The sequence below is a fragment of the Cuculus canorus genome, chromosome 13 (assembly GCF_017976375.1).
Source record: "Cuculus canorus isolate bCucCan1 chromosome 13, bCucCan1.pri, whole genome shotgun sequence".
In the NCBI taxonomy this organism is placed as follows: Eukaryota; Metazoa; Chordata; class Aves; order Cuculiformes; family Cuculidae; genus Cuculus; species Cuculus canorus.
Window position 1 is genome coordinate 2090065 of NC_071413.1, and position 25641 is coordinate 2115705.

General features: G+C 40.6%; 1 protein-coding gene across 1 annotated transcript in view; it reads right to left on the minus strand.

Annotated features, from left to right (window-relative positions):
- Nucleotides 1-25641, minus strand: part of LOC104065476 (neural-cadherin) — a 44723-nt gene that overhangs the window by 12209 nt on the left and 6873 nt on the right. Inside the window, exons 2-22 of the mRNA XM_054079023.1 lie at nucleotides 22825-23022; nucleotides 21897-22122; nucleotides 20866-21070; nucleotides 19238-19349; nucleotides 17966-18215; nucleotides 15084-15226; nucleotides 14176-14348; nucleotides 13521-13689; nucleotides 12598-12768; nucleotides 11507-11679; nucleotides 10026-10193; nucleotides 9444-9693; nucleotides 9216-9343; nucleotides 8202-8388; nucleotides 7307-7450; nucleotides 6501-6784; nucleotides 4551-6165; nucleotides 3674-3767; nucleotides 2342-2526; nucleotides 1899-2128; nucleotides 693-970 (exon numbers count right to left, since the gene is read on the minus strand). Coding sequence (XP_053934998.1) covers nucleotides 693-970; nucleotides 1899-2128; nucleotides 2342-2526; nucleotides 3674-3767; nucleotides 4551-6165; nucleotides 6501-6784; nucleotides 7307-7450; nucleotides 8202-8388; nucleotides 9216-9343; nucleotides 9444-9693; nucleotides 10026-10193; nucleotides 11507-11679; nucleotides 12598-12768; nucleotides 13521-13689; nucleotides 14176-14348; nucleotides 15084-15226; nucleotides 17966-18215; nucleotides 19238-19349; nucleotides 20866-21070; nucleotides 21897-22122; nucleotides 22825-22951 — 5312 coding nt within the window. The 5' untranslated portion in view covers nucleotides 22952-23022. The remainder of the gene's footprint in view (nucleotides 1-692; nucleotides 971-1898; nucleotides 2129-2341; nucleotides 2527-3673; nucleotides 3768-4550; nucleotides 6166-6500; nucleotides 6785-7306; nucleotides 7451-8201; nucleotides 8389-9215; nucleotides 9344-9443; nucleotides 9694-10025; nucleotides 10194-11506; nucleotides 11680-12597; nucleotides 12769-13520; nucleotides 13690-14175; nucleotides 14349-15083; nucleotides 15227-17965; nucleotides 18216-19237; nucleotides 19350-20865; nucleotides 21071-21896; nucleotides 22123-22824; nucleotides 23023-25641) is intronic.

Consider the following 25641-nt stretch of genomic DNA (forward strand, 5'->3'; position numbering starts at 1 on the left):
ATAAAGCATATTTATCCACTGTACTACCTACACCCAAAAGACTTAGGTCTGAGGTCATGTTTTCAAGAACAATGAATTATTTCACTAAACAAGTAACAAATAACACTAAACAATGGGAAATAAGAAGTTCAGAAAACATTAAACAGGAAACTTGCTGTGCTATAGCATCACCTGGCATGCACCAGTATTCCTTTACTGAAATTATACTGGTTTATTCTAGCTAGGAACTAACCTCCCAGAGTTTGCTCTGTAATAAATTAACCAATTGAAGTTTAAGTTCAATCCTCCCACATCCATGCTACATTGATACTCAGTTGTATTATTACCCTTCTGGAAATGAAAAAGGAAAAAGAAAAAACAAAAAACAAGAGCATACTTCCCATTCCTTCCTACTGAATGAGGTGCTTTTAAAAAACAAGACGCATTAAATTATACCGCTGGTTATTCCACAGGGTTTTCTTTCTCACTCATGCTATTCCCACTGCTTTCAGGACCTCAGCACTATTATTGGGCCAGCAATAATGACCTGGTTGTCATTAGGTTTACACTCCAGTGCACCCAGGGCTTTTTTGGTGTCTCCTTCAGTCAGAAGTACAATATATTTATGATTTTTTCACACCTGTATCTAAGTTCCACTCAACTCTTTAAAAATAGAAGAAAAAATTGGCAGACTGCAATAGAAGCTCCCTCACCTGTAACCGTTCAAAGTGTCAATACACCTCCCACCATTGAGACACGGGCTCTGAGGGTAGGAGGAGCAGGACCGGTGAATGCGGTCCCGAGCAGAACAGCCACAGACCGCATCCACGGTGGTTGTTACCGACACAAACGACACGCTTCCAGTATCCATCACCGTTGGGATGTCGCTCATGGCGAGGTGGTTTGTACAGCCATTGCCCGCAGTACAGTTTGCACTCCTACATTCATCTACATCGATCTGGGAAATGTTCAGTTGTAAAGCTGACTGCACCTAAGAGAAAATACAGTTTGACATTTCACCAGACTCCTCCTAATAAATGCTTTTACCTAGCCTTTAAATAGCTGAAAAACCTAAGCCATGATAGACTTATTGGAACGCTTTCATTTCTTGAGTCTTAGTAACATGCCTGACTGCACAGGAAAGCAAAATGATGTGACAAATACAGGAAAAATGTCCAGTAGCAGCATTTCCTAAAAATGTACTCATTGAGACAACTGACTGCAGACATATTAAATCTCTCCTGGCCTCCCAACACTATTTCCAAGGCTCCAAGAGCAGTGATACTCCACCTCCTGAGCGGTGACCACTGCATCACACTGCTCTGCACCCTGATAGGCTAAAAATGTATATAAGCGTGGAACTAAAAACATGAGAGCAGACTTAGACTTGCTTTACTTACACATTTAATACGTATTTTTTCAACTGATAAAATGAATGACAAACATCTTAAAAATAAGCCTTGAAAACGCCAAAACAAACACAAATACTGAAAAGCTTCTATTCTTTTTTCACTTGTGCAGTCATCTCTGTTCACCCCAGTAAGAACTCTGACCTTTCTAATCAACTATTTGTATAGCCTCAAATACCATAACATGTATTGAAAACCATGTCCCCACAGGTGTAAAATAGACTTTATAATGACATGATGCACCCTGTCAATGCAGCTTCACGTCTGCTGCCTGTACCTATCACCACTAGGGGAGAGACTATAACACAGGAGTTAATACTGCTGTACAATAATTGTATGTACGGGCCTAAGGAGAAGGGAGGGAGCTCAAACCAGGCGCTTGCTTGGCAAGCGGTTTTGTCCCGAGTGAAGCAAAACCCCTTCTCTGCAGATCTAACACATTCTTCCCCAGAGGTTTGGGATGTGCACCTTGCAAACGACACGAGTGCATGAGAACCCTAGAGAATGTACCTCAGTTTTAAATGCTGCTATCTCAGCGTGCAGTTTCTCAGGTCTGTAATACGCTGAGCCATGACAGATTGCAAATCTTACATCTGTCTGGTTTCCACCAACGTTCATCACACTGAAGACAGAGATATCACTGAGCTCAGCAGGTAACATTTTTGCCAGTAATTCCTTGAACTTGTCATGTCTCGTTTTGCCATGTTCATCTCTTCTGATGAACTCCTCTGCTGTGACATCTGAGTTTGGGATTCAAAAAGAAACAAACAGGAAATAGTGAGAAACCACAGGTTAAATTCTCAATTTATTTCTTATTTAACAATATGGAAACATATCGAGAAGTGCCCTACAGTAATGAGTAACTCAAGTATTGATGTAGTAACAGCTACATCACATAATCATTCAGTTACAGAAGCAGCTGATCTAAACTCTCATCAGCAAATAAAACTAACCTGACAGACGCACAGTGGCTGAGTTTCGTATGGCTTCATTTTCCAGCTCTTTGACATGGATTTGTACTGTAGATATAACATCAGGACAAACTCCATCAGAAACTCTCACTTTTAGGTTGTATGTTCCTTGAGGAGCATTATCCACCATCATCAAAGAGCCAGTCCTCTGATTTAACCTGAAAGACCTAGACATAAACCACAACTGAAAGCTTTATTCACTGATACAATTCCAAAAGTCTTACACGTTACTATGAAGGCTATAGGATCAAAAACGTATGACAATCAGCAAACAACCTCAGAAGACCACCCCAAAACACCTTAATTCAGAAAGGACAATCTGCAGAGCTAATAAAAAACCTGTTTTCACCACTCCCAAATTCCCACACTTTCTCACTCCTGAATAAAGGCAATGTGCAGTGAACCACAGGGTTCGACAGAGCCATCCCGGGCAGGGCTGGGAGACACAACCTAGAAGATGGCAGAACCACACAAGGTCGGTCCAGCTTCTCATTTATCCCTGTGGAACAGGATAAGGTCTGTATGAAATCTGATATCATCTTCATTTGCTACTGCAAAGGGACAGTAATCAATAATTATGGAAATATTCCATGACCACTATTAGGGAACAATAACCTCTTAACCTGGAAACAGGCCCAGGACAGAAAGTCTTTCACTTTGGGCTACATAAAGCTTTTAAGCATTAAGCAGTTAAGCTCTTATTCACAGTGGAGACAAATTCACATTCATTTTTGCATCCTTTTTCTGTTTCAAGCAGGATGCAGTGATGGCAAATATCATCTCACTTTAAAATATGAACAAATAACATATAAGTAGGAATTAAGGATTCAATTCAACATTTCAACTGACAGAGAAAACTTCTTGTATCTACAAGTCATGGCTTTCACGTGCAATTGTAAATTTAGCTATCAAAGGAAATCACCAAATTCCCTTCCACTTTTGATGAAATGATTCCATTCTGTCCTTTAAGTCTGGGATTTTTATTCCATCAACTCTAACATTTGAGGGCAAGTATTAAAAACTCTGCCTATTTTTGAATTGGATGTTACAGAATGCACATTCTTAAAATAATTAATGATGACATCTGACTAAAAATCAACATCATTGTGTGATCCTGCATTCTCTTGGAAAGACTATTTCATGCTTTAATTTCTTAGTACCCAGTTACCCAAGGGAAAACGAAAAAGAGCATCCAGAAGGTACCTTCCTTAAAACACTCGGTAGCCCTGGCACATCCTGAACACAGAAGAATACACAGTAAAATAATTACAGAAGCATAAATATTACTCATTCTGACACAAATACTATCCTCACTTGAGCAGTTTTCCTTCAGAGAGAAATGTTTTATTATCCCAGTCATCTTGATCCTGCACAAACACTTCTCCGAGCACTGTTGTTGACCATTTTCCTGTTGGGATAAATTATAATAAATCTGCATTTAATTTTTGCTCTTCAGTGCACTTTATATTCTGCTGCATTCATTACCACATTTATTATTTTCAGATTCCTGCTCAGTTTGATGACAGTTTTGATCCAAGCTTCTTAAAGAAAGACATAACCTGCCATCTGATTTCTGCCAGTTCAGGGGAGGGGAGTGTACTATGGATGGCACGGGAGAGAAGAATAGCTGAAAAGAACCGCAGAATGATTCATAGATCAACTCTATAAAATTCTCAGACAACAAAAAGAAATCGCCACATCAGGAGTTAACACTCCAATGTTTTGTTGCTGCTCTCCTATCCAAAGGGCACACCAGGGGAATCCAGCAAAACAAGGGGAGCTTCCTAGGGGTGCAGCTGGGAGAGAAGGACGTGACTGAGGAAAGGACATGGGCAAGAACCCACCAAGCTGTGCCAGTTCTTGGCCCTTTTTGTAGGCCCCTGGGGGCTATCACAGAAGTGGAACATCCAAGCAGCTGCTCTAAAATACCAAAAGGAGCAACTCCATGGAATCATTGATTCAAGCAACGGTTTAGGTTGGAAGGGATCTTCAAGCCTATCCAGTTCCACCCTCCTCTGCCATGAGCAGGGACACCTCCCACTGGTTCAAGCTGCTCCAAGCCTCATCCAACCTTGAACACCTCCAGGAATGTAAACCATTTACAGAAATAAGTTAACATCTACAAGAGAGAAGTTATGTGTAAAGCTGTGCTATATTCCTGAACCTGATGTGACACCCAGACAACGCTTACCTTTGAGACTGTACACGTAGATGTCCTTATGGCCAGATTCATGGCAGTTGTCATTTTCATCTCCAATGGTTATAGTCAGGGTGTTCGTAGTGCTCATGACTGGAATGCCACTATCTGTTATAACCACTGGCAGGTAAAACATCTTCTGCTTTTCTCTGTCAAAGGACCTCAAAGCAGTTACAGTCGCTGTGTTATTTCTGTTGTCAGTAAGAGAAAAATCCAAAGAATTCTGATAATCTGGTGGCAATGAAAATGTAAAGGGTGGACCATTTTTCTCACTGTCTGGATCAAACACATGAAGCAGTGTTGATGTATGGTTCATATGCACTATTTCAGGCCTCGCTATATTTTCCCAGACTACAGGCATGTACGGTGCCTCAAACCTTGGGCCATTGTCATTAACATCGAGCAAATTAATCAAAACCGTAATGGTCCCAGTGCGGGCAGGTGTCCCTTGATCTGAAGCTTCTACAATTAAGCTGTATTTTTGAATGACTTCACGATCCAGGGTGTTTGCCACAACCACATGACCATACTGGTCAACTGCAAACTGTCTCATAGGATCTGAATCTGATTTTATGGAATATATAATGTTCCCATTCAAACCATAATCCTTGTCTGTAGCTGTCACGGTGGCTACTGTAGTACCTACAGGCAGATTTTCAAAGAGAGGGCTTGTCTCAATAAACTGAGAAAGGAAAACGGGGCTGTGGTCATTGGAGTCTTCAACTTCAATCAGGCACAGTGCAACACTAGAAAAGTCACGATCTTCCACTGTAATAGTGAGATTGAACTGTCTTTCACGTGCATTTTCAAAATCCAATCTTTTCTTCAGTCGAATGGAGGCACATTGCCACTCTTTGTCATTCCCAATATAAAACTTCTGGTCTGGGTCTCCCCCAATGATACTGAATGTTAAGTCTGCATTTTCCCCAACATCAGCATCTAAAGCACACACTCTCAGCACTTCTGAGTCAATGGCGCTGTTTTCAGGAATTGTTGCCTGCCACATCTTTTTGGTGAATTTAGGTGTGTGGTCGTTGACGTCTGCGATCCAGATAGTAGCTGTGCCAGTTCCTGTCAGCCCTCCCCCATCTCTCACTTCAACAGTAAGGAAATAACATGCTGTCCTCTCTCTGTCCAGCATTCCCCCTGCCACGTGGATGGTACCAGTACTGGGATTGATACGAAATGTGTCAGTGCCAAACTCATTTTTCACATTCTCTGTTATCCTGTAAGTCAGGACAGCATTAAGACCTACGTTTGGATCATCGTGATCAACTGCACTCATTTCCATGACAAACGTGTCCGCAGGAGAATTTTCAAAGACACTTCCGTTGCAACCATCAGGCATGCATGTGAACACGGGGGCGTTGTCATTTACATCCCACACATTAATGATTACATCGGCGAATCCTGTAAGTCCTTCTCCACCTTCATCAGTAGCCAATACAACAAATCTCCACATAGCTCTCTCTTCCCGATCCAGCCTCTTGTGTGAGTAAATGCTGCCCGTTTTCTCATCCATCGTGAAAATATCAGTGGCACCGTGCCCGTGCAGTGAGTATCTCAGATCTCCTTCACCCATGCTACTATCAGGATCCTTTGCCATGACCTACAAAAGTTTTGAGATTATAAAGATTATAAACTATGATTAAAAGATCATAAACTATGCAAAGGTGGCATTACATCCTATGTGCTGCTACAGGCTAACGGAGTGCAAGCAAAAGCATGTCACGCTGTTTATTAATGCCAGAGGAATGGTAAACAAGAGGTGGCTGAGGGACAATTCAGAGTCAGTAAACAGTCTATAACAATGTAGATATTTTAATGCCAAAATAATGTTTTGGGTTTTCATACGCTATGCTGATAGCTCCTTTAAAATGTTCATGATTCACTTTTCAGTACCTCGTATTGAAATATTCTAATCTCCAAAACCACACACCCTACCTGAAGTACAAAGACTGGCAACCCGTCCAGTTCCTCAATTATACTTCCATAGTATTCATTGATTGAAAAAACTGGAGTCTCATCATTTTTATTCAAGACATTGATGATGATAACCGCATAATCTTCCCATTTCCCATCAGAGGCCAACAAGTGAATCTCGTACATTTTTGTTTCTTCATAATCCAGTGGCTGGGCAATAAAAATGGCTCCTGTTTCTGGTTCCACACTCAGGACTCCTCCTGTATTTCCTGCTGTGATCTGATAGCGTAATTTAGCATTTGTTCCTGCCAATGACCAACAGTGTCAGAAAAAACACATTTCTTGAAGGAGACTGAAACGTGGGATGTTAAGATGAAGCACAAATCATACAATGACCGATTTTCGGTATTATAGTTTTGTGGTCTTTTAAAACATGCAGCTGTCACATACAACTACACTGCCTACAGAGAATGCAAATGTATCTCACAGATCAAGTCTCACTCATTCCAGTTACCAGGACATTTTTATCAGCACCTATTTGTAAGAAAACAATACGATTTATAATAGATTTGTATTTGCTGGCACGGAAAATTTTCCCCATCATCCCACATCAACGCACTGCCTCCCAAAATGAGAGTTATTTGACTTATGCCTCGCAGCTCCATTATGAGCTAATGTTCATGCCCGGTCAGCTCACACTTAACGAAGTTTTAAAATCTAGAGACAAAAAGACATTTTCCTCTCTAACACCATTAAATGTGTCTTGGTCTGCTGAAATCACCTCATTAATATTTTAGACCCAGCTATGGGGAATCCCAATACTTTACCTTCATCTTCATCATTAGCACTGACTGTAATGATAGTCGAGCCTACATCCAGGTCTTCATCCACGTTTACTTCATAGACACTTTGAGTGAAGATCGGCTTGTTATCATTCACATCACTGATAAAAATGCGCACGTAGGCCGTGTCTAGAGAGACAAGAAACAAGAGATTAAAATACTCGGCTGTGCCACTTCTGTCAGCTACAATTACTGAAACTGTCTAGCTGCACACTAAATGAAGACGAATAAGCAGACAATACAGAAACAAACCCTTAGGGTTATGGACAATATATACACTAACATTATTCAAAAGCACTTGGATATCAAATGAATGTCACATCCAATTTGTTTAAACAGATAATATGTGAATAATTGATGCCTAATAAGGCAATTGCACAGTTTTCAGGGGTAACTTTTTGTCCTGAAACCACAAAAGCCAAATTTTAAGTCTTTACTTCAGCACAGACCTCAATGGAGAATGGGATTTTCTCTCTTGAACTTTCCCACTTTATAATTCATCACTACTTTTGACTGAATAAAATACCATATGCAGTGCTCGGAGAAACGCTCTACTACCTAAATGTCTATATCCTACAGATAATGGGTACATCTTTGCTGTCTAGGAAAGTCTCTGAACTCTAACTATGAAGCCCTGGTTTTCTTCTCATTTCACAACAAAAAATTTGCCTAATCATCATAAAAAATACCTCTTCCACCTCTGACATGACTGTTGCACATACAAATAGTAAAAAATCACCCACAAACTCAAAACAATGGACACTATTTCAGAAGTACTGAAAAAAAGGGGAAATAAACACTTCATCTTGCATTTCAAAGCTTCTGTTTCCAGAGACCAGTCCAGGTAAAATCATGCTTGACACAGACTTCTGTCTCTTACCAGAGTTTGGCTTCCCACGCTTTCCAGGTCGAGCTGATTCAGAGCCATCTACTGACTGGACTTCTAGAAGATAGGACCCCTTCTTCTCTCTGTCAAACACTGAGGCAGTGTATATTGAGCCCGTCTGTGAGTCCAAGTGAAAATACGTGTAGTCCCTACCACTGTCATGTAACAGGGAGTAAGTTATCTAAAGGATTGAAAAGAATTTGTTAATCTACACGTCCCTTTCGTTGGAGGGAAGACACAAACTAAATAAGTATTTAAGACAGGAAGAACGGGCTTGTGTTTGAGAACTTGATCAGTGCTAAGAAGGCTGAGTAAAATCACCAGTTTGATCACTCTGGTTTGAATTCAATTCATTTCTTTGCATGTAAAGGAAATAAATCTTTCTTGCCTAATCAGTTCCCAAGTTCACATTTGCACAGTGCTGATACAACAGCACTCACACTCAGCTAAGGATCCCAAGCACTAAGATAACAGCCCCAGGCAAGCTGAACTGGAACTTGCTCAGTATCACAGACCATGTCTCTGTTTTCACGCACGTGAATTCAGCTTCCATCCTTGTTCTAAGAATATGTCCACCTTTAATTCTGACAATCAGTAATGAATACATCCACTTTTGGTGCTAACTTGACATATCTTGTAGGGATTCAGTTTTCAATACCTCCAATGATTTACAGCTTACAGAAGCTTTTAATGTATGTTTTTTCCCACTGATTTATCTGATCACATTTTAGGTCTGTGTAGGCCTTTCCAAAGGAGAGCAAGTTTTTCACATGAATTACAGGTTGTACAAATATTTCTCCTCTGTTTCCCGTCTCACAACTATGAGTTTTAGTTGCAGTTTTCACATGGCAAGACAGAGAAACATGTAATTAACTACTTTAATTCATCTCATGTTTCCCTATTAGTCCTCCCTTTTCTAGGTTGAAGCCTTCTAGTCTACTTAGCTGTTGTTCATATAGAGTTATTCCATACCTTTTATCACGAAGATGTGGGTCCCCACTTGCTTACCTCACCATTCAGACCAAGGTCAAGGTCGGTGGCAGACACCTGAACGACAAATGTCCCAATGTCAGCTCCCTCTGTTACTGAGGCTTCGTAAATAGATGAAGTGAAGAACGGGACATTGTCATTGACATCTAAAACATCAAAAGGAGCGTGTAAAGAGAAAACTATAAATCGTCAAAGACAGAAAATGTACTATGACAATACTATAACGTCACTGAACAGCTTACACACCTGTCACATTAATATAGACCGTGGTGAATGCTGCCAGAGGAACTGCAGCAACGTTCTGTGCTCGAACCCTCAGCAGAAAGCGCTTTGTTGTTTCAAAATCGAGTGGCTCAGCTATCAGAATTGAAGCAGAACCCTCATGTCTATTCGGAGTCAGGTAGAATCGAATTGGCATGTTGGTCTCTGGAACAAGGCCCTCTTCTAGATTATAAGTCACACGGGGATCACCAAGGGGAGAAGTTGCTTTGATTGTCTGCACAGTTCAAAAAGTTTGCATAATCAACACTTTTGTAAATAAAGCAACATTTCTAAAAGCTTTTGTGCACCAACTCCCAGATCTTCAGCTCTCAACTGAATACATAAGGACAGGTATTTGCTGACAGCAAATCTTCATAGAATCATGGAATTGTTTGGGTTGGAAGGGACCCAGGAGTCCATCCAGTTCCAAACCCCTGCCATGGGCAGGGACACCTCCCACCGGATCAGGTTGCTCAAAGCCCCATCCAACCTGGCCTTGAACATCTCCAGGGATGGGGCAGCCACCAGTGCTCTGGGCAACCTGTTCCAAGTCTGTCCCAACCTTACCAAAACTGATGTATCTCGTGTGGTATTCTCTGGAATAACAACTTCATAGCTGTCTCTTTCCCACTGTGGAGGCTGATTTTCTGCACTGGTAACAGTTACCACAAGTTCAACTTTACTGCTCCTATTGCCTCCATCTGTGGCAACAATCTCTCGAATTATAGATGAGCTCTGGGCAGGAAAAAAAGGTTTCATTACAGAAGGCTTTGATAAGGACTCTGATGAGCTTATTTCCAAAATAAATTACTATATAAAATTAAAGGCACATTTAAAAACACCTGTACAGAAGAAAAACATCCACACCTGCAGAGTACTGAGCTCAGAACATGAAGCAGGTGCATGGTTGCTGAAAATTCTGCTATTTGCTTTACTTAAGATAGTTGGGAAACGTTGCTATTTGTCTCAATGAACCTTAGCAAATTTCACAGAAAGTTTAAAACAAAATCGAAAAAACCCCACTTTGTGAAGCCCTTGAGATCTTAAGCTGAGCTGTCACTGGGGTTTGTGTGTCAGCTACTCAGAAGTTAAATTTCAATATTAAAAACATCTATTAAGTATTTAAAGATTGACATCTACAACAATATTTTCATTTTAATATAAATTACTTCAGAACTCTGAAAATACCAAACTGCTTATGTAAGTATCAAGAAATGGCTGAAATCCGTAAGTTTTAGGTAACTACATGCAACAGCTTAGTAAGAACCATAGAATGGTTTGGGCTAGAAAGGATCTTAAAGATCACCCAGTTCCGCTCCCCGCACACCCCCTGCCATGGGCAGGGACACCTCCCACTGGATCAGGGGCTCCAACCTGGCCTGGAATCCCTTCAGGGATGGGGCAGCCACCACTGCTCTGGGCAACCCCATCCAGAGCCTCCCCACCCACACAGGAAAATATTTCTCCCTGAGATCACCTCTCAATCTCCCCTCTTTCAGCTTAAACCCATTCCCCCTCGTCCTATCCCTGCCCTCTCTGATCAAGAGACCCTCCCCAGAAGGAGGGGATTTGTTCATTATGCCCTCACCTTCCTCAAGGACAGCCGCACTTATCCCATCATGACTAACGTATCAACTTGGGAATCTGTATCAGATGCAAAACTTCACACTCTTTCACATTCAGGTTTGTGTCATAACTCATCATCTATTACACAGTGAAGTCCTGCACGTGGGTTCTTGCTTTCCTGCTAACAGTGTCAGCCCTCCAGTCCTTGGTATTAGAATGCCAAAGCTGACGAAATGGGAGGAACAAATTCTCAGCGGTAGTGCTCTCAGCTGTTACTTTCCAGCTGAAAGCAGGGCTTGCTTAAATGCAATTCACAGCCAATGAACTCCAGCTAAAAGACTCAAACTCATGTTTGATTTAAACAGGATGTATTGATCCTCTAATGTGAAGGAGTAACATGGTGGTGAGGACAACCTCATGACCTCAGTTTCTCCTATGACATATTGAGACACCCAACTTAAAAAGGAAAGCAAGAGCCATACCTGAGAGATGGGTTGGCTCACAAACACCCAGCCTGTAGTAGGATTAATCTGTAAATAATTGGGTTCTTCATTTGCTATGGAATAAGTAATGGCAGCATTTAAGCTGTAGTCATCATCGCGGGCTGCAACACGAAGAAAGCTGGTTCCAACCCTTGTGTCCTCTCTTAGAAAATCTAATGTAAGGAAAGAATAATTCAAACCGATCATTAATTCCCTAAAGCACCACAAACATCTTACCAAGAAATGAAGAAACACTAAAACAACAACATATGGAAGCTATAATTTTGTCTTCCTTGGAACAATGGCCATCAAAATCACACTATTTTAAAGAGCTGCTACCACTCTGGAGCTGTGGATCACATCTGAACTTCAGATTACTACATTCATAGCCTGGAATTCTTTCACATAAGATACTACTATTACTTTTGTCTTGTATTTTTACCAAGGGACTAATTGTTCTGTATGAAATATACATAAATGGATCATGAATTTACTACATAAACTCAGAAGAGGAGGATGATATTGTCACAAGCTGCTTTCTAGGAGTTGCACAGTGTAACTCACTGAGAATTATCAGGTTTCATTGTTTTATTAATATTGTGTGCCTCTGGGTGTTTATCCTTAAACAAGAAGGGATTTTAGGAGAACCAAGAAGGTAAAACAGCAAACAATGAAGAATGATGACATCCAAATAGGAAAGGGAAAAGAATGTAGCGAAAAGCTATCACAAAGGTCTATAAATGAGAAAGCAAAGGATACAGTTAGTGCCCAGCGCTGCATACTCACACCTTTAACGTCTATGTGTAGAAGCACAGGCATTTGGTGTGCTCAGGGAAGACAAGGTACTCACATGGCCATTGCTTCAAAGAATTTTCCCCTCACAACCCTCAGGGAGGCCCCCGAGTCAGGACTGCACTAGTCACACTGCACACAGTAACCATTCTGCAGTTAGTTAAGGCAAGTGCCGCTGCGGCTGCAGTCACCTCGCTGGGCACTACATCTACTGCCAGGCAAGGCAAAGCCCCCGTCCTCAGACATCAGGTAAGCTCACACCCAGCGCACTGACACTCTATCCAATGACTCTCAATTACATTCATAGCGGGTGTTTTCAAATCTGGGATCATTGTCATTTTGGTCCAGGATGATAACATTTATCTGACATATTCCAATGAGCGGCTCCGCTGCCTGATCCGTTGCTGTCACGGTGATAGGATATTCCCTCTGTTTCTCTCGATCAAATACCTGAGCAGTTGTCAGAACTCCTGAAAACAGATGAAATACCAGAGAGTTTAACTACTATGCATTTGACAATATTCTATGTTTAGAGGTTTATTTGTCTGCAAGTACATTGAGATACAAGGCAATAGGTTAAACACATCTAAAATGTGAGCTTCAGGTTCAACCATCCAGTCACAAGACTTAACAATTGCAACTGCTTAACCTGTACTGCTTGGGCAGACACGAACTTCAAAGACATTTCTATTTACACACAATTGGACTTAAATTCAGAAGATGAAGATAAGTCCCAAACTAACTTTAGGAGAATGAGTTTATTAAAAAAAAAGTTATTTTGAAGACCAGTAAGTACAGCTAAAAGCCTCGTTTCATGTCTTTTATGCTCCAAAAGTTCAGCCTGAATTTAGCTTTGGCCTTCCAAAATTTAGCCTCTTTGCTGTCTGTAAGGATACTGTCATTTGGATAAATCATTTATGTGCCATTAGCAATGTTGTAAGATAAAGTGCACTTAAAATACGGTGGGTTTTAAAATCTAGTTACAAAACCACAGAAGTTATTTCACACAGAACTTTCCCCCTTCAGGGAAAACATTAGTTCAGCGTTGGACAACAGCTAGAAGGAGTATATTTGTCCAGGCAGTTAACGCAGTTTATATTTTGCCTGCAATCAAAAAACTCAATGAAAAAGCACAAAGTCTGATTTTGTTTAAGCTTTTTCCACATCAGCGTAACGAAGTGGTTCCTGTATACACCAGTATCGGTTTTGATATTCGTTTTACCTGTGTCAGGATGGATGCTAAATGCTGGCAGGACTCCACCTCTATGCATCAAGCCATACTTCACCATACCATTGATTCCTTCATCAGCATCAGTGGCTTCAACCTGCAGCACAACTGTCCCCGGAGGCTGGTTTTCCAACACAGAAGCCTGTTCCTGGTAAGACTGACACTAAGAGAGGGGAGAAAATAAAAGAAAAATTAAGGGCTTACCATGCCAATTGATTTAAAGATATACTGGAGGGAAAAAAAAGAAAAAAGATTGAGATACCCTTCCATTCACATGCACTGACGTTAATGTTTTACCTGTACTATGATGAATTTACAGACTCCCCTTGCTGTTTTGCAGTTATACAAATAACACAGGACATTGGGCCACTGAGCATCTTCAAATAATAAAAAGATATATTTCCAAATACAAATATTTTTCTCTATTAGCAAAGGCTTACAAAACAGAGGGGATACACTTGCCCAACCCACAGCACAGCTTTGGTCAAAAAAGGGGTTCTACACAAGGTAAACTGAGGAGAGCTTACTGAGAATTCCCAGACTGACAGGAACAGAGGAACAGCTCATCTGCTGCATCACTTGCAGTGACGATGTGGTCTTAAAACATTTACCACAGTCTGATAGAAATTACTGGGTCCCCTGTATTTACCTCCTGAAAGACAGGCTTGTTGTTGTTGACATCATCTATGTTCACGATGACCTGGGCAGTACTGGTGAGAGAATGGGGCCCTCCAGAGGTATTATCATCAGTAGCTGTGACATTGAGTACGTATTGAGTCCCCTGCAGCTTAGGAAACGGACTTGAGCGAAGTCTAACTAGCCCTGTAGAAACAACAGTGGGCTATGGTTTGGTTATTACATTAACCAGTTGCTGTTATTCTTCTCGTGAGTAAGCGCAACAACAAACCATTCTGGTTTACCCATTCTCCAATAAACCACAAAGTTGCTAGAGTTTAATTTAGCAATGGTCTTTTTACCATGGTCTGCGAAACTGGTTTTCTGGATTAAATGTTATTCAAGTCCTTGTTTGAGATTTTGGAATGTGACACGTTATCCATAATAATGTTCTCTATTAAGTTACTGTCTGTTAAGTTTCCTGTTATCTATAATAACACTCACTAAGTCACTGACTGAAAGCAAGCAATGAACAAGTAAGACAGGTCAATTATACAAACCTTTTAGGAAAATGATACAACTTTTTTAACATTATGAGGTAGTGTAGAACCACTGTTCACTGGTGGAGTCATTGACCCCAGAGGCATTCAAATAACATGTAGATGTGGCACTTTGGGACATGGTTTAGCAGGCACGGTGGGGTTGGGCTGGTGGTTGGACTGGATGAGCTTAGAGATCTTTTCCAACCTTAATGATTCTCTGATTCTATGATTCCAATTTCATCTGTGGCCTGAGCTTTTTTACACTAGGTTAATATTAGCTTCAAAAATAGTATTTGCCATTCAGTTTTTATAACTGCTGCCTAATGAAGACCAAATTCAAGCTACATCACATCAGAATCGATGTTACAACTGCAGCAGCAAAGACCTACTGGATTATTACCTTTCTTAGGGTCAATAACAAAGTTTCCGTTTTGATTTCCAGACAGAATATTGTATGTCACATCATCTCCATCAGGGTCAACAGCATTGACTGTAGCAATGAGTGTGTTTGGGCCCGCATCTTCAGAAACAAAGCTCCTGTAGCTGTTAAAACAAATGGTGATAACACATTTATGAATTTAGACAAGAAACAATTCCTACAGAGCTACGCTTTGCAACACCTGCTGACCACCTGCACAAAGGGTACACAGGGATTTGTAATTTATTAATATAAATACTCCTTTGCTAACCAGCGCAATGATAGCAGTGATGATCTATCTGCTCAACCACCCATGTCTTGTTACCTGCCATAGATTTCCACTGCAAACTTTCAGCAGCTTTGAAGCTTCTCTTCACAACGAGATTTGGGCTAAATGCAGAATTCACTATTTCTTTTTTAATTTCAAAAAATGAGCTGCACAATTCACAGCCTCAAAGCAAACGAATTAAATTAAAGCACTGCTTGTTACAGCACATATTCTGACTCAAGCTGCCAAAGTGCTTTCAGTGTGGTCTGTGTACCAGCATGACCAACAGCAGAACCAGATCTGGAAGAAACACTTATAATGTCAGTTTTACAAACAGCCTTTTCTCAAGCCCAGTCCCAGCACTGACACTGTAAGCTTTTAAGAGGCATTATCAGCCTAAGCGTTACACTCTCGGGAGGAGAAAAGCCCTCTGCTTCAGCCAAGTCACAAACATTTACCACTTTATCTGATTGAGCGCGGGCCAGGCTAAGCACACGGCAGACCTGTCCATCGGGAAAATCCCAAAGCTCAGCTCTCAGAATGAACTCCATCTGGCTGTATCCAATAACACAGACGAAATACACACCTATCTCTGGGCTCAAAGTGCTATGGACCTGCTCTCCATATGCTGAGAACAGGGAATAAAGTCAAGAAAAGAAGAAGAAGGGAGCACAGAAAACCTCCCCATCAGTTTTTCCTGTCTAGATACATGTGTTCTCATCAAAACCTTTGGAGAGACAGCTTTTTTCCTTCCCTCATTTTAATATGCAATGAAGTAAGAAAAGCAAATTATCTTAGTTTAGCTCAGTCGCCACCCTCAGGACACTGCTTTAACACTGCATCTGGAAAGCAAATGAGCAGTAATTCTGATAATCTTGAACATGAGATACAGGGACAGAAGGGTTCAAGTCATCAGAAGAGGTCTGTTAAAGAGCAGAAAGTAAAAGCTGACAAAATAAAACAGAGTACTAGCCCTGAGCATTTCATAACTGAGAGAATAATCGTGATGAAAGCAAGCTCATGGCAAAGAATCGTAAGTTTGCACTGGACTGTAAATCTGTTTAAACGAAGGGCTGAAAGGACAATATCGTCACCTGGATTAGTATTAGCCAGCCACAGAGCATAACCTTAACTGCAAACCAGCCTCTGAACAGGATCTAGTTTATGGGGGTTCCTGATGAACCTGTTTTGCAGAAAACTTCAACTAAATTGTGTCTGAAATTGACCTTTGCATTCAAAATATTTTTCATAACTTGAAAGAGAAAATAAAGCCTGGTTAAACAAAAACTTGAGTTAATTTGAATTGCAGGAGCTGATTTCAATTCCAATGAAATCTACACATAAATACAACAGCAGCTTCCTTGCTATTCCACAGGGAACAGAAAAGCTGCTTGTGAATGTTCGGCAGTTTAAAATAACATTAATTTTAACCATATTCTTAAGTAAACTTTAAATATAAGATCTGGCAGGGTTGGTTTTTTTCAACTATGTTTTCTGCTTGCAAGTTGTTAGAGATGTCTACATTATCTTTAATATTAAAAAATTAGGAACAGATACAAGTAAATATTCAATGACCCTGAACATGAAAACAAATAAATAAAAGAAAAGTAGGCAACATCTGAAAAGTGAGAAACTTAATGTGCTTTAGTATTTGACAATGCACAGAGATCCAATAAGAATTTGAAAGATAACTTCTCCAAGCCCTCTCTCCTAAGCAATGTTTAGGAAATTAATGCAGGCACAAGATTTTAAAGCCAGGGGTTACCTTTACCTAAAAAGGACTGTCAGGAAGCTTTGAAGTTTTGTTCAGCTAAACCACAAGCTTAGCATCACCAAAATCTCTGCCTGGCTTTTGTTGTGAGCAACTTCTGCTCCTAAGAGTAGAAGGCTGATGCAGGAGCTGACTGGGAATTCCATTACTAAGCCTCTAAGGCAGAATGTGGATTTACACAACACTTGACATTTCTTCAGACACTTTTGAGCCCCAGCTGGAAGAAAAATGCTTATTTATGCTTTAGAAGAAAAAACAAGTAGTTTGTAGGGCATAGGCCTATGTGAAATCAAGTGAACTCCACTTACTGATATTTATCTTGTGGGTTTTCTAATTCAGTGGTCATTTAGGATTCTGCCATCTAAGCATTTTTCTCTAACCATTATAGACTGGGGATATGGACTCTTGACTGTCTCAGCTTAAACTGCCTAATTAAAAGGCAAAATTCCCCCTGGATGAGTTGCCTGCCTTTTCTGCTTGATTTCCTTGGGTGGTGGAGGGCTCCTCTTGAAATGTACGATCTGAAATCACTGCACCTGCTCTTTCAGTGCACACTGGAATTACCTTTATCTAGCTGGATTCCTAAGTCCTACTCTACATTGAAAGAATGCCTAAATGTTAAAACTAAGAACCAAACTTAAAGCTTTTTTTTTTCCCCCCGGTAAAGCCTCAGAATCAGAAGATCATTCTACATTTGTCACTCTAACTCTCAGATTTGACAGAGCTGAAGCTGGTTTCTGTCCCATAATGATCAGCCTTCCAAACAAAACTGAAAAAGCAGCAGTAAAAGAAAAAGGTAACAGAGTTCTAAGAACATGTATTTACATTTTCTGGGAAAATTCAGGTGCTTCATCATTGACATTCAAAACATGGATCCTAACAGTTGCCGTCCCAGTCTTGGGCTCTTCCCCTTTATCTACAGCCATAATGATGAACTCATGAAGATGGTCGGGCCGCTCATAGTCCAGCTGTGTGGCTGGAAAAATAGTACCATCAGGAGTAATACTGAAGTCTTGACTCAAAGTGTAATACTGTATTTCAGCATTCTCCTTTGAATCGCAGTCAGTGGCTGTCACTGTTAAAAGAGAGAAGAGAAAGAAGAGAAGAGAAGAGAAGAGAAGAGAAGAGAAGAGAAGAGAAGAGAAGAGAAGAGAAGAGAAGAGAAGAGAAGAGAAGAGAAGAGAAGAGAAGAGAAGAGAAGAGAAGAGAAGAGAAGAGAAGAGAAGAGAAGAGAAGACATCGTGTAGATCAAAGTTTGTGATTGGAATGTTAAGCACTTTACCAGAAGAATCAGCATGCAGTATAAAATTGTGACAGCATTTGTCTTGGCATACGGGGCTTTAAATAATTTATAAAACCGTGCTATTCCCTGTGCTTTTTATTGAATGAACACTTAAATGAGTATAAGCTGTTTAAAAAAACAAAGGTAAGTCTCTGGCTGAATTCAGCCACTAGCTGTTGCCTCTGTCTGCTGGATATGAAGAGCCCCGCACTACCAAGAACACATCTCCACAGAGACACATATTCTCACATCCACCTGATCCGTACAGCTGACTGAAGATCACTTGGACATACCACAGCTTGTGTGACAAAAATGAAATATTTACATATATTACTCAACTGACGTAAATTAAAATAATGTTTGTTGGACACTATCCATAACTTAGAAAACCCTACACTAACAGTGCAATTACCAAAACAGTCACTGACAGACTGTCCTAAGCACAGGATACATCACCAAGTACAACAATAGGAGATTAAATCCTGTTTACTAGGGAACAGCAATTTTCCTGTAGTTTAATTCCCTTTTTACCCCTCAAGATCTATAACCTGCTGCTACAATACCACCCACAACTGAAGTCTTGTTACTTCAAAATCCTACAAAGTTTTGTTTCCTTTGTCTTCCATCACCTAAAACTCTTTGGGCAGTGGCAGTGGTAAATAATTACAACTCAATGCTACAAAGTGCTATGTGCCTTCAGAGACTTGTAAGTACCCAGGCAGGGGCAGGTAATCTTGCTTCAGAACTGAAATCTCGTTAGTGGGAGGGAAAAAATACTCATCCTGAATGTAACAAATAGTTTTAGAAGTACCAACCCTGTAGAAGCGCAGTTGTCATAGAAACCGTTTCAGGAACACCAACTTTGCTGTAAATTGACTGATGAAATTCGGGGGCGCAGTCATTCACATCTGTGATCACAACCAAAACCTGAGTGGAAAAGAGGGGAATGTTAAACAGCAAAGTGAATCAAGGCAATTACTTCATTGATCTAGAAATATCATTCCCCAAACCATCCTTGAGCTCTTCAGAAGCTATAGCACAGAAGATAAGCCATTATTTTTCTTAGATTGCTCTTTTCCTGCTAAGAATCATCGAAATATTAGATTGCAGAATACTAGTAACTGCCAAGTCCCAGTCCCCTACAGCAACATTTTCCACTCACTTCACCTCCATTGATTATTTCCTATTACAAACTTAAAAGAAAATGGACCGTCTGCTTTCCAAGCATCCTTTTTCCATTATCTTATCTTCCAGCCTATCTGTGATTTGTAACACTAAAAATTCTGCAGCCAAGCACACAACATTTCAGCAATATAAATCTCCAAGACCGAGTTCTGAATTCAATTACATAAGCATAAATCAGACGTAAATGGGACTGATTATGGAATAAAACCTAAGAAATACAATTCTGTTTCTAACATCTTTCAAAATGTTTTTTATCCCTATGTCAAATACGAGTCCAATATGAGTCCACAGCTGCATTGTTTACAATCCAAGCAGTAAGAAGTAGGTTAAATTGGCCTTTATGGTGGTTCCTACAGCTACACTCCAGGCTGTCTGGAGTTGGTTGAGGTGCTCTGCATCACATTTAGGCTAAATGTAACTGTAAAATCATTCCACAACCCTCTTTCAAGTCATATTACAGAATCACAGAATCATTTAGTTTGGAAAAGACCTTTAAGATCAAGCTCAATCATAAACCTGACACTGCCAACTCTACCACTAAACCATGTCCCTAAGTACCACATCTACATGGCTTTTCTACCACTCCTCATCTTGTAGTACATAAGAGAGTCAATAGAAATAATCGGTCTCTGCTCTGCTACAGCCACTGTTTGTTATTCTGACAAACTGTCCTTCTGTGTCCTCGTTCCTACTAATTCCGCCTCCTGGTCCCTCTGTAGTGCACGTCTTATTTCCTGCAGCAGGAACAAACTGTTACATTGCATGCATTTCCTCACTCAGTGAATCTTTGAATTCAAACAACTATAATAACCCTACTTAGAAATATTTTTGCTGTCAAAGACCTTTCTGAAACACCATGAACTGTCCTCTTTTAATATCTGTGAGATTTTGTTACTTTCTTTCTCTACCAGTTCACTTTGTGTCTTTGATATGAAACAAATAATTTTCTGCTACACTTTTGCTTTAAACTGGAATAATCTCAAACATACATAATGTTTAGGAAGGTTTAGAATAAGACAAAGCCTCATGTTTGGCTTGGTGGCACCCCTTTCTGTATATTGGCAGACTGCGGCTAGGGGCTGTGACAGGAGGGCGTACTGACCCATCAGAGACAGCCTTTTCAACATCAGCAGGTGTGAACTCTGAGAGCACCTAAACCAGCTCTTAACATCTGCGCAAAGCCAGGAACACTTTTAAAACCGACAGTAGAAAAGACAGCATGGGCTGGGGAAATGGGAGTCCAGAAGGGAACACCTACCTCAGCGGCACTACTGAACTGTTCCTCATTCTCCTCGGCTCTGACCAAAAGCAGATATTGGTGTGGGTCACTCTCATAATCCACGCTCCGTGTTAAACTGATGTCTCCTGTCGCCCAACCAATGCTGAACAGACCACTAGGATTAGTCAGCAAACTGTAGCTCAAAGATTTGTTCTGATATGACACAGCAGTGACTGTAAGAAAGCTGCATTTAAAACATAAACAAAAGAATATTCTTAAGGAAGTAACACAGCATACTGAAAGACACGACCAAAATTATACGTATCAGAAACAATAGTCCTGTAGGTCTGATCAGAGCGATACTCACTGAAGGCAGTGGCAGCTGTACCTACACACCAAATTCAAACATTTTCTTAAACAGTAGTTCCATCATCTTGAGGTTAAATAGATAAAGATGGGATAGTTGGAAGCAGGAAACAGTAAGGAAACAGTGCAACAGGCAGATGTGGCAATCTTCCCTCACACAGGTTCAGCCTGGGAGTTGCTCTCTCATAACTATTGAGGTTGTATCGGTGTAAAGCAGGTACAAGTTAAACTACATCTAGGCTAAATTTATTTGTGGCAGCTTGATTTTTGTGCAGTTTGTCACCGTCACTGAGGAAGACAGCAGACGGCCTTTTACTTTTTTTGATTTCCACTTGATGGAGAAGGCACTTCTCCAGATTTGACACATAGAACATATTCTTTCATACCAGGACTTCTGTCTTCAAGATATAATCGTCCCAATTTGTATTCTGTGTTTTGTTTGAAAGTTAGGACACAATCAAAATCCGCTAATATTTTCCATCTCGTTTAAAAAAGCAAGAAACCATAATTATTCAATACCACTTTTCTGAATAAAAGGGGGAATAAAAAATACATCAAACTGTACCATGATCACTTCTGTGACAATGTCTAAATCGCTACTCACAGTCTCTATGATTCACAAACAAAACTGAGGCTCTAGGGAGAGCAAACAGAAGTTAAACTAGGAACACCAACTCAGAGCATTATTTTAAACTGTTACGTACGCTTTTCCTTGTGGTGTGCTTTCAGGAACATGAACAAAGTATGAGACGTTGGTGAACTGTGGTGGCCGGGATCCAGCAATTACAGAAATGGAGGCTGGAGCCCCCCTGCTCCCCAGTTTATCTGCTGCTAGCACAGTCAGCAAATACTCCTTGTCCCTCACCAACGGCAAACCCGTCGTCTTAATCCAGCCAGTGTCCTTCTCAACTTCAAATCTGTCTTCACCACCTAAGAAGAACAGAGCATTAACATTTTCACTTGATTATAACTAAGAAGAGAATACAGTATCAATGCCTGAGTTGGTTCTGGCTTAGAATCGGTGTGCGCACAAAAATACAAAGTTTGTTTAGAACTTAGAAATCAGTAACTACATTCATGACTATATTTCTAAGTTGCATTTTACTTCTCTGGACAATTATTACTCTCCCTTATCCCTCAGTACTTTGATGTTCCTTGATCCTAAATGTCGTGTACCAGGAAATACCCTGCAGGAGTCCTGGCCAAGCATAAGTCCACCTTTAGAGAGGTGCTGCTACTCCCCTCCTGCTTAGACAATTCTGAACTATGTCTGAATCTGCTTTTAAAAGCCCCACAAAAAAATATTATTAATGATTCTGTACTAGCTCTGCATAGCAAAGACACAACCCAGATCCTTAAAAATTTGTCTGCAGAGCACACAAAGCTCCAGTCCCCATCATCTCCTGGGGACCACCTGGACAGGAACCCAGCTCTGCAAAGACAACATGCTTCAAATCTGGCAAATCTGTCTACACCCTCAATAAAAGTTTATTTTTCTCACACATGGAGCTGAAGGCTTACGAATCTTTTTAAGGAGAAAGGGAAGATCCTTCCCTGACAAAACTGAGGATAAAAGACAAAATGTCAAAATAGTGAAGCCTAATGCACAAAGAATGAGAGGGTTAATTTTACCTTCCAAAAGGAAATACTCTACAGCTCCATGGATCCCCTCATCCGCATCCACAGCAAGCAACTTGTACACTTTGGTACCTCCCGCAGCGTCAGGGGAAACCGTGGCCGAGAAAGGGAAGGGTTCCATGACCCATTCTGGAACGTTGTCGTTCACGTCTGTCACAGTAAGCAGCAAGGGCACCAAGTACCAATCCTTTCCTGGTGGTCACAGCAAAACAAAGAAATACTTAATGGCGCTGAGAGTAACAGTACCACGTATTGCTCCTGAGCGCGCATTGTCTGCAGTATTGCTGGCATGTAAGCCAGAAAAACCTAGGGTTTGAGGCTCTTCTGCAATCAAGAGGCTCCAGACACAATGGGGTTTAAAAATAACCATAGCAAGTACAGTTGAACTGCAAAATCGGGGCCACCCATGTTACATTCTGCTGATGTTTCCCTTTAGTAAAGATCACACATTCTTAAATTTTCAAAATCTAGATCCCTGTTTCCTGAAAAGTTTTTTGGCTGAAGAAAAAAATTGCATCAAGAAATGCTTTGTTTATGCAATGATTACGGTAACTCTGAATTTTGACAATTAAATATCTGTTGCCAGAACATTCTACCTGATCTACCCTAAGCTGTGATTTTCCCAGTTAGAAAGTTCACTGAAATCCTGATATGGTTTTCACTTCGATTAAGAATTACATGCTGTTAAAAACCAACCAATGCCCCAAAACCAAACCACGGAATGGAACTACTCAATTCTCAAAGAAATCAACAACAGAAGAGCCCCAAAAGCTTAGGAAAAATCGTTTGGTACATCTCTGCTGTTATTAAATCAACCAGTGAAGACAGTAGAGCTCCTACACAAGTAACGAATACCAGGCAGGTGTTGCTGAAAACGTGGCAGAAAGGAAAGCACCAGACTGAAGAAACTCCTCTGAAACCTCCAGGAATGGAGTTAAGCATTCCTGCTACAGGACGAAAGAGTGGGAAAATATCCTAGGTGAATAGTTCCTGAACACAAGCTCGCCTGGGCACACTGCAGGCTTAAAATAGCAAGCACTAAATTAGAAGCTGAGTTAAGAACCTTGGAAAATCTGCCTCTAAAATAGCAAGATCTACTGAGGATTTGAACATCACCCTGGTAACCCTGCCAGGAGTAGAAAGGCTACTGATCTTTGGACTGGGTTACACACACTGTCCCACTGCCTGGGAACATTTCTAATAAATTCAAAAGGGTGTCACAAGCTTGTAAAATAATCAGTAATTTTTCCCATCAAATTCAAGACACAGAGTGACTTAGTATTCAGACAGAACAGAAAGTCCACTCAAAAGCATTAATCTCTAGGGGAGTCCAAGCCAAGGATTTGTCAAAATTGAAGAATATACTGAATATTACAAGAAGCAACCAAATATCTTGATGGCATAATCGTTCCTTTATTCCTTAGGTTCTTCCCTAGTTCTTTATGGCTCTACCCAATCCAGATTTATCTGAAAAAAAACCCTCTTTTGTCGTGTTTAGCATATATTTTCTGGGAAAGGGTTTCAACATAAAGCAACACAAACTGGGCTCCTCCAAGCTGTTACCCTGGTGGGATATAAAGGTTCATTGGATTGCACTGAGACACTGTGAACTGATAAATCCTGTAATTTCACACAGCACCTGGAAAAAAAATGTTCCACCACCCACGTCTATCATTACACCAAGGGTGGCATGAAGGAGGAGAGGGCTTTGGAACTGAATCATTCGAGTCACAACACTGTCACGCAGGTTAAACCAAGCCTTGAGAATAACGCACGCTGAAGCAGTCTGATTGCAACCCCAAATGCTGCAGGGCTGGAGTCGCCTCTAAACCCATCTCTTTTCACCATGACAAATTATAAAAGATGCTGTCAATCTGTGAAATCCAATGTATTCCCAAAATTCAGATTTCATTAGGATTATGACTGTCTTTGCTCTCAACAATCCAACAGATACTTCTGTAAGTCGAGACTTGAAAATAAAATCCTTGTCTTTGTTATAAACGCAGGCATCTGTGCACCCACGTAATTGATAAAACTGACAGCTCCAGACATTCTGATTGGAAAAACCTGACAATGTAGAATCTGTATTTGACTGAACATGTCTCTGCAATGTGGGCAGATATGATACATCCTGCAAATGTACTGAGGGAAGGGGCATTATATTACCATGATTAAGTAATAATGGGTGAGAAGCTAAGTTGCTCCTGGCAGTTTTAGGTCATTTCAATTTATTTTCAAAAGGAGATTATGGGAGTGCTAGAAGTCTTGCAAGCCTTTAGGTCAATATCATTATTACATTCTGGTCTATGTCTATCAGTGAATTAAGTATTCAAGTTAGTATTTGTCTTTTCGAAGTTACTCCAACTTCTAAGACTTTTATCTAAAATAGACAATTGCTTTTTGAAAACTCCAGGGCTTGTTATTTGTTTGGGTTTCTGAAAGTAAAATATTTTTTATTTGGTTTAGAGGACATTTCTGTTTTGTAGAGGCTTTGCAAATACCATAGTGAACTCATTCCACCTCGCTCTACATTATGTCTTCACGTGAAATATAAAATCATAGAGTCATTAAGGTAGGAAAAAAAAACCCTAAGCTCATCCAGTCCAACTATCAGCCTAACCCCACCATGCCGACTAAACCATGTCCCAAAGTGCCACAGCCACACAGTTTTTGAACACCTCCAGGTACGGGGACTCCACCACTGCCCTGGGCAGCCCTTGCCAGTGCTTGATAAGCCTTTCAGGGAAGAAATTTTTTCTAACATCCAACCTAAACCTCCGCTAGCGCAACTTGAGGCCTTTTCCTCTCATC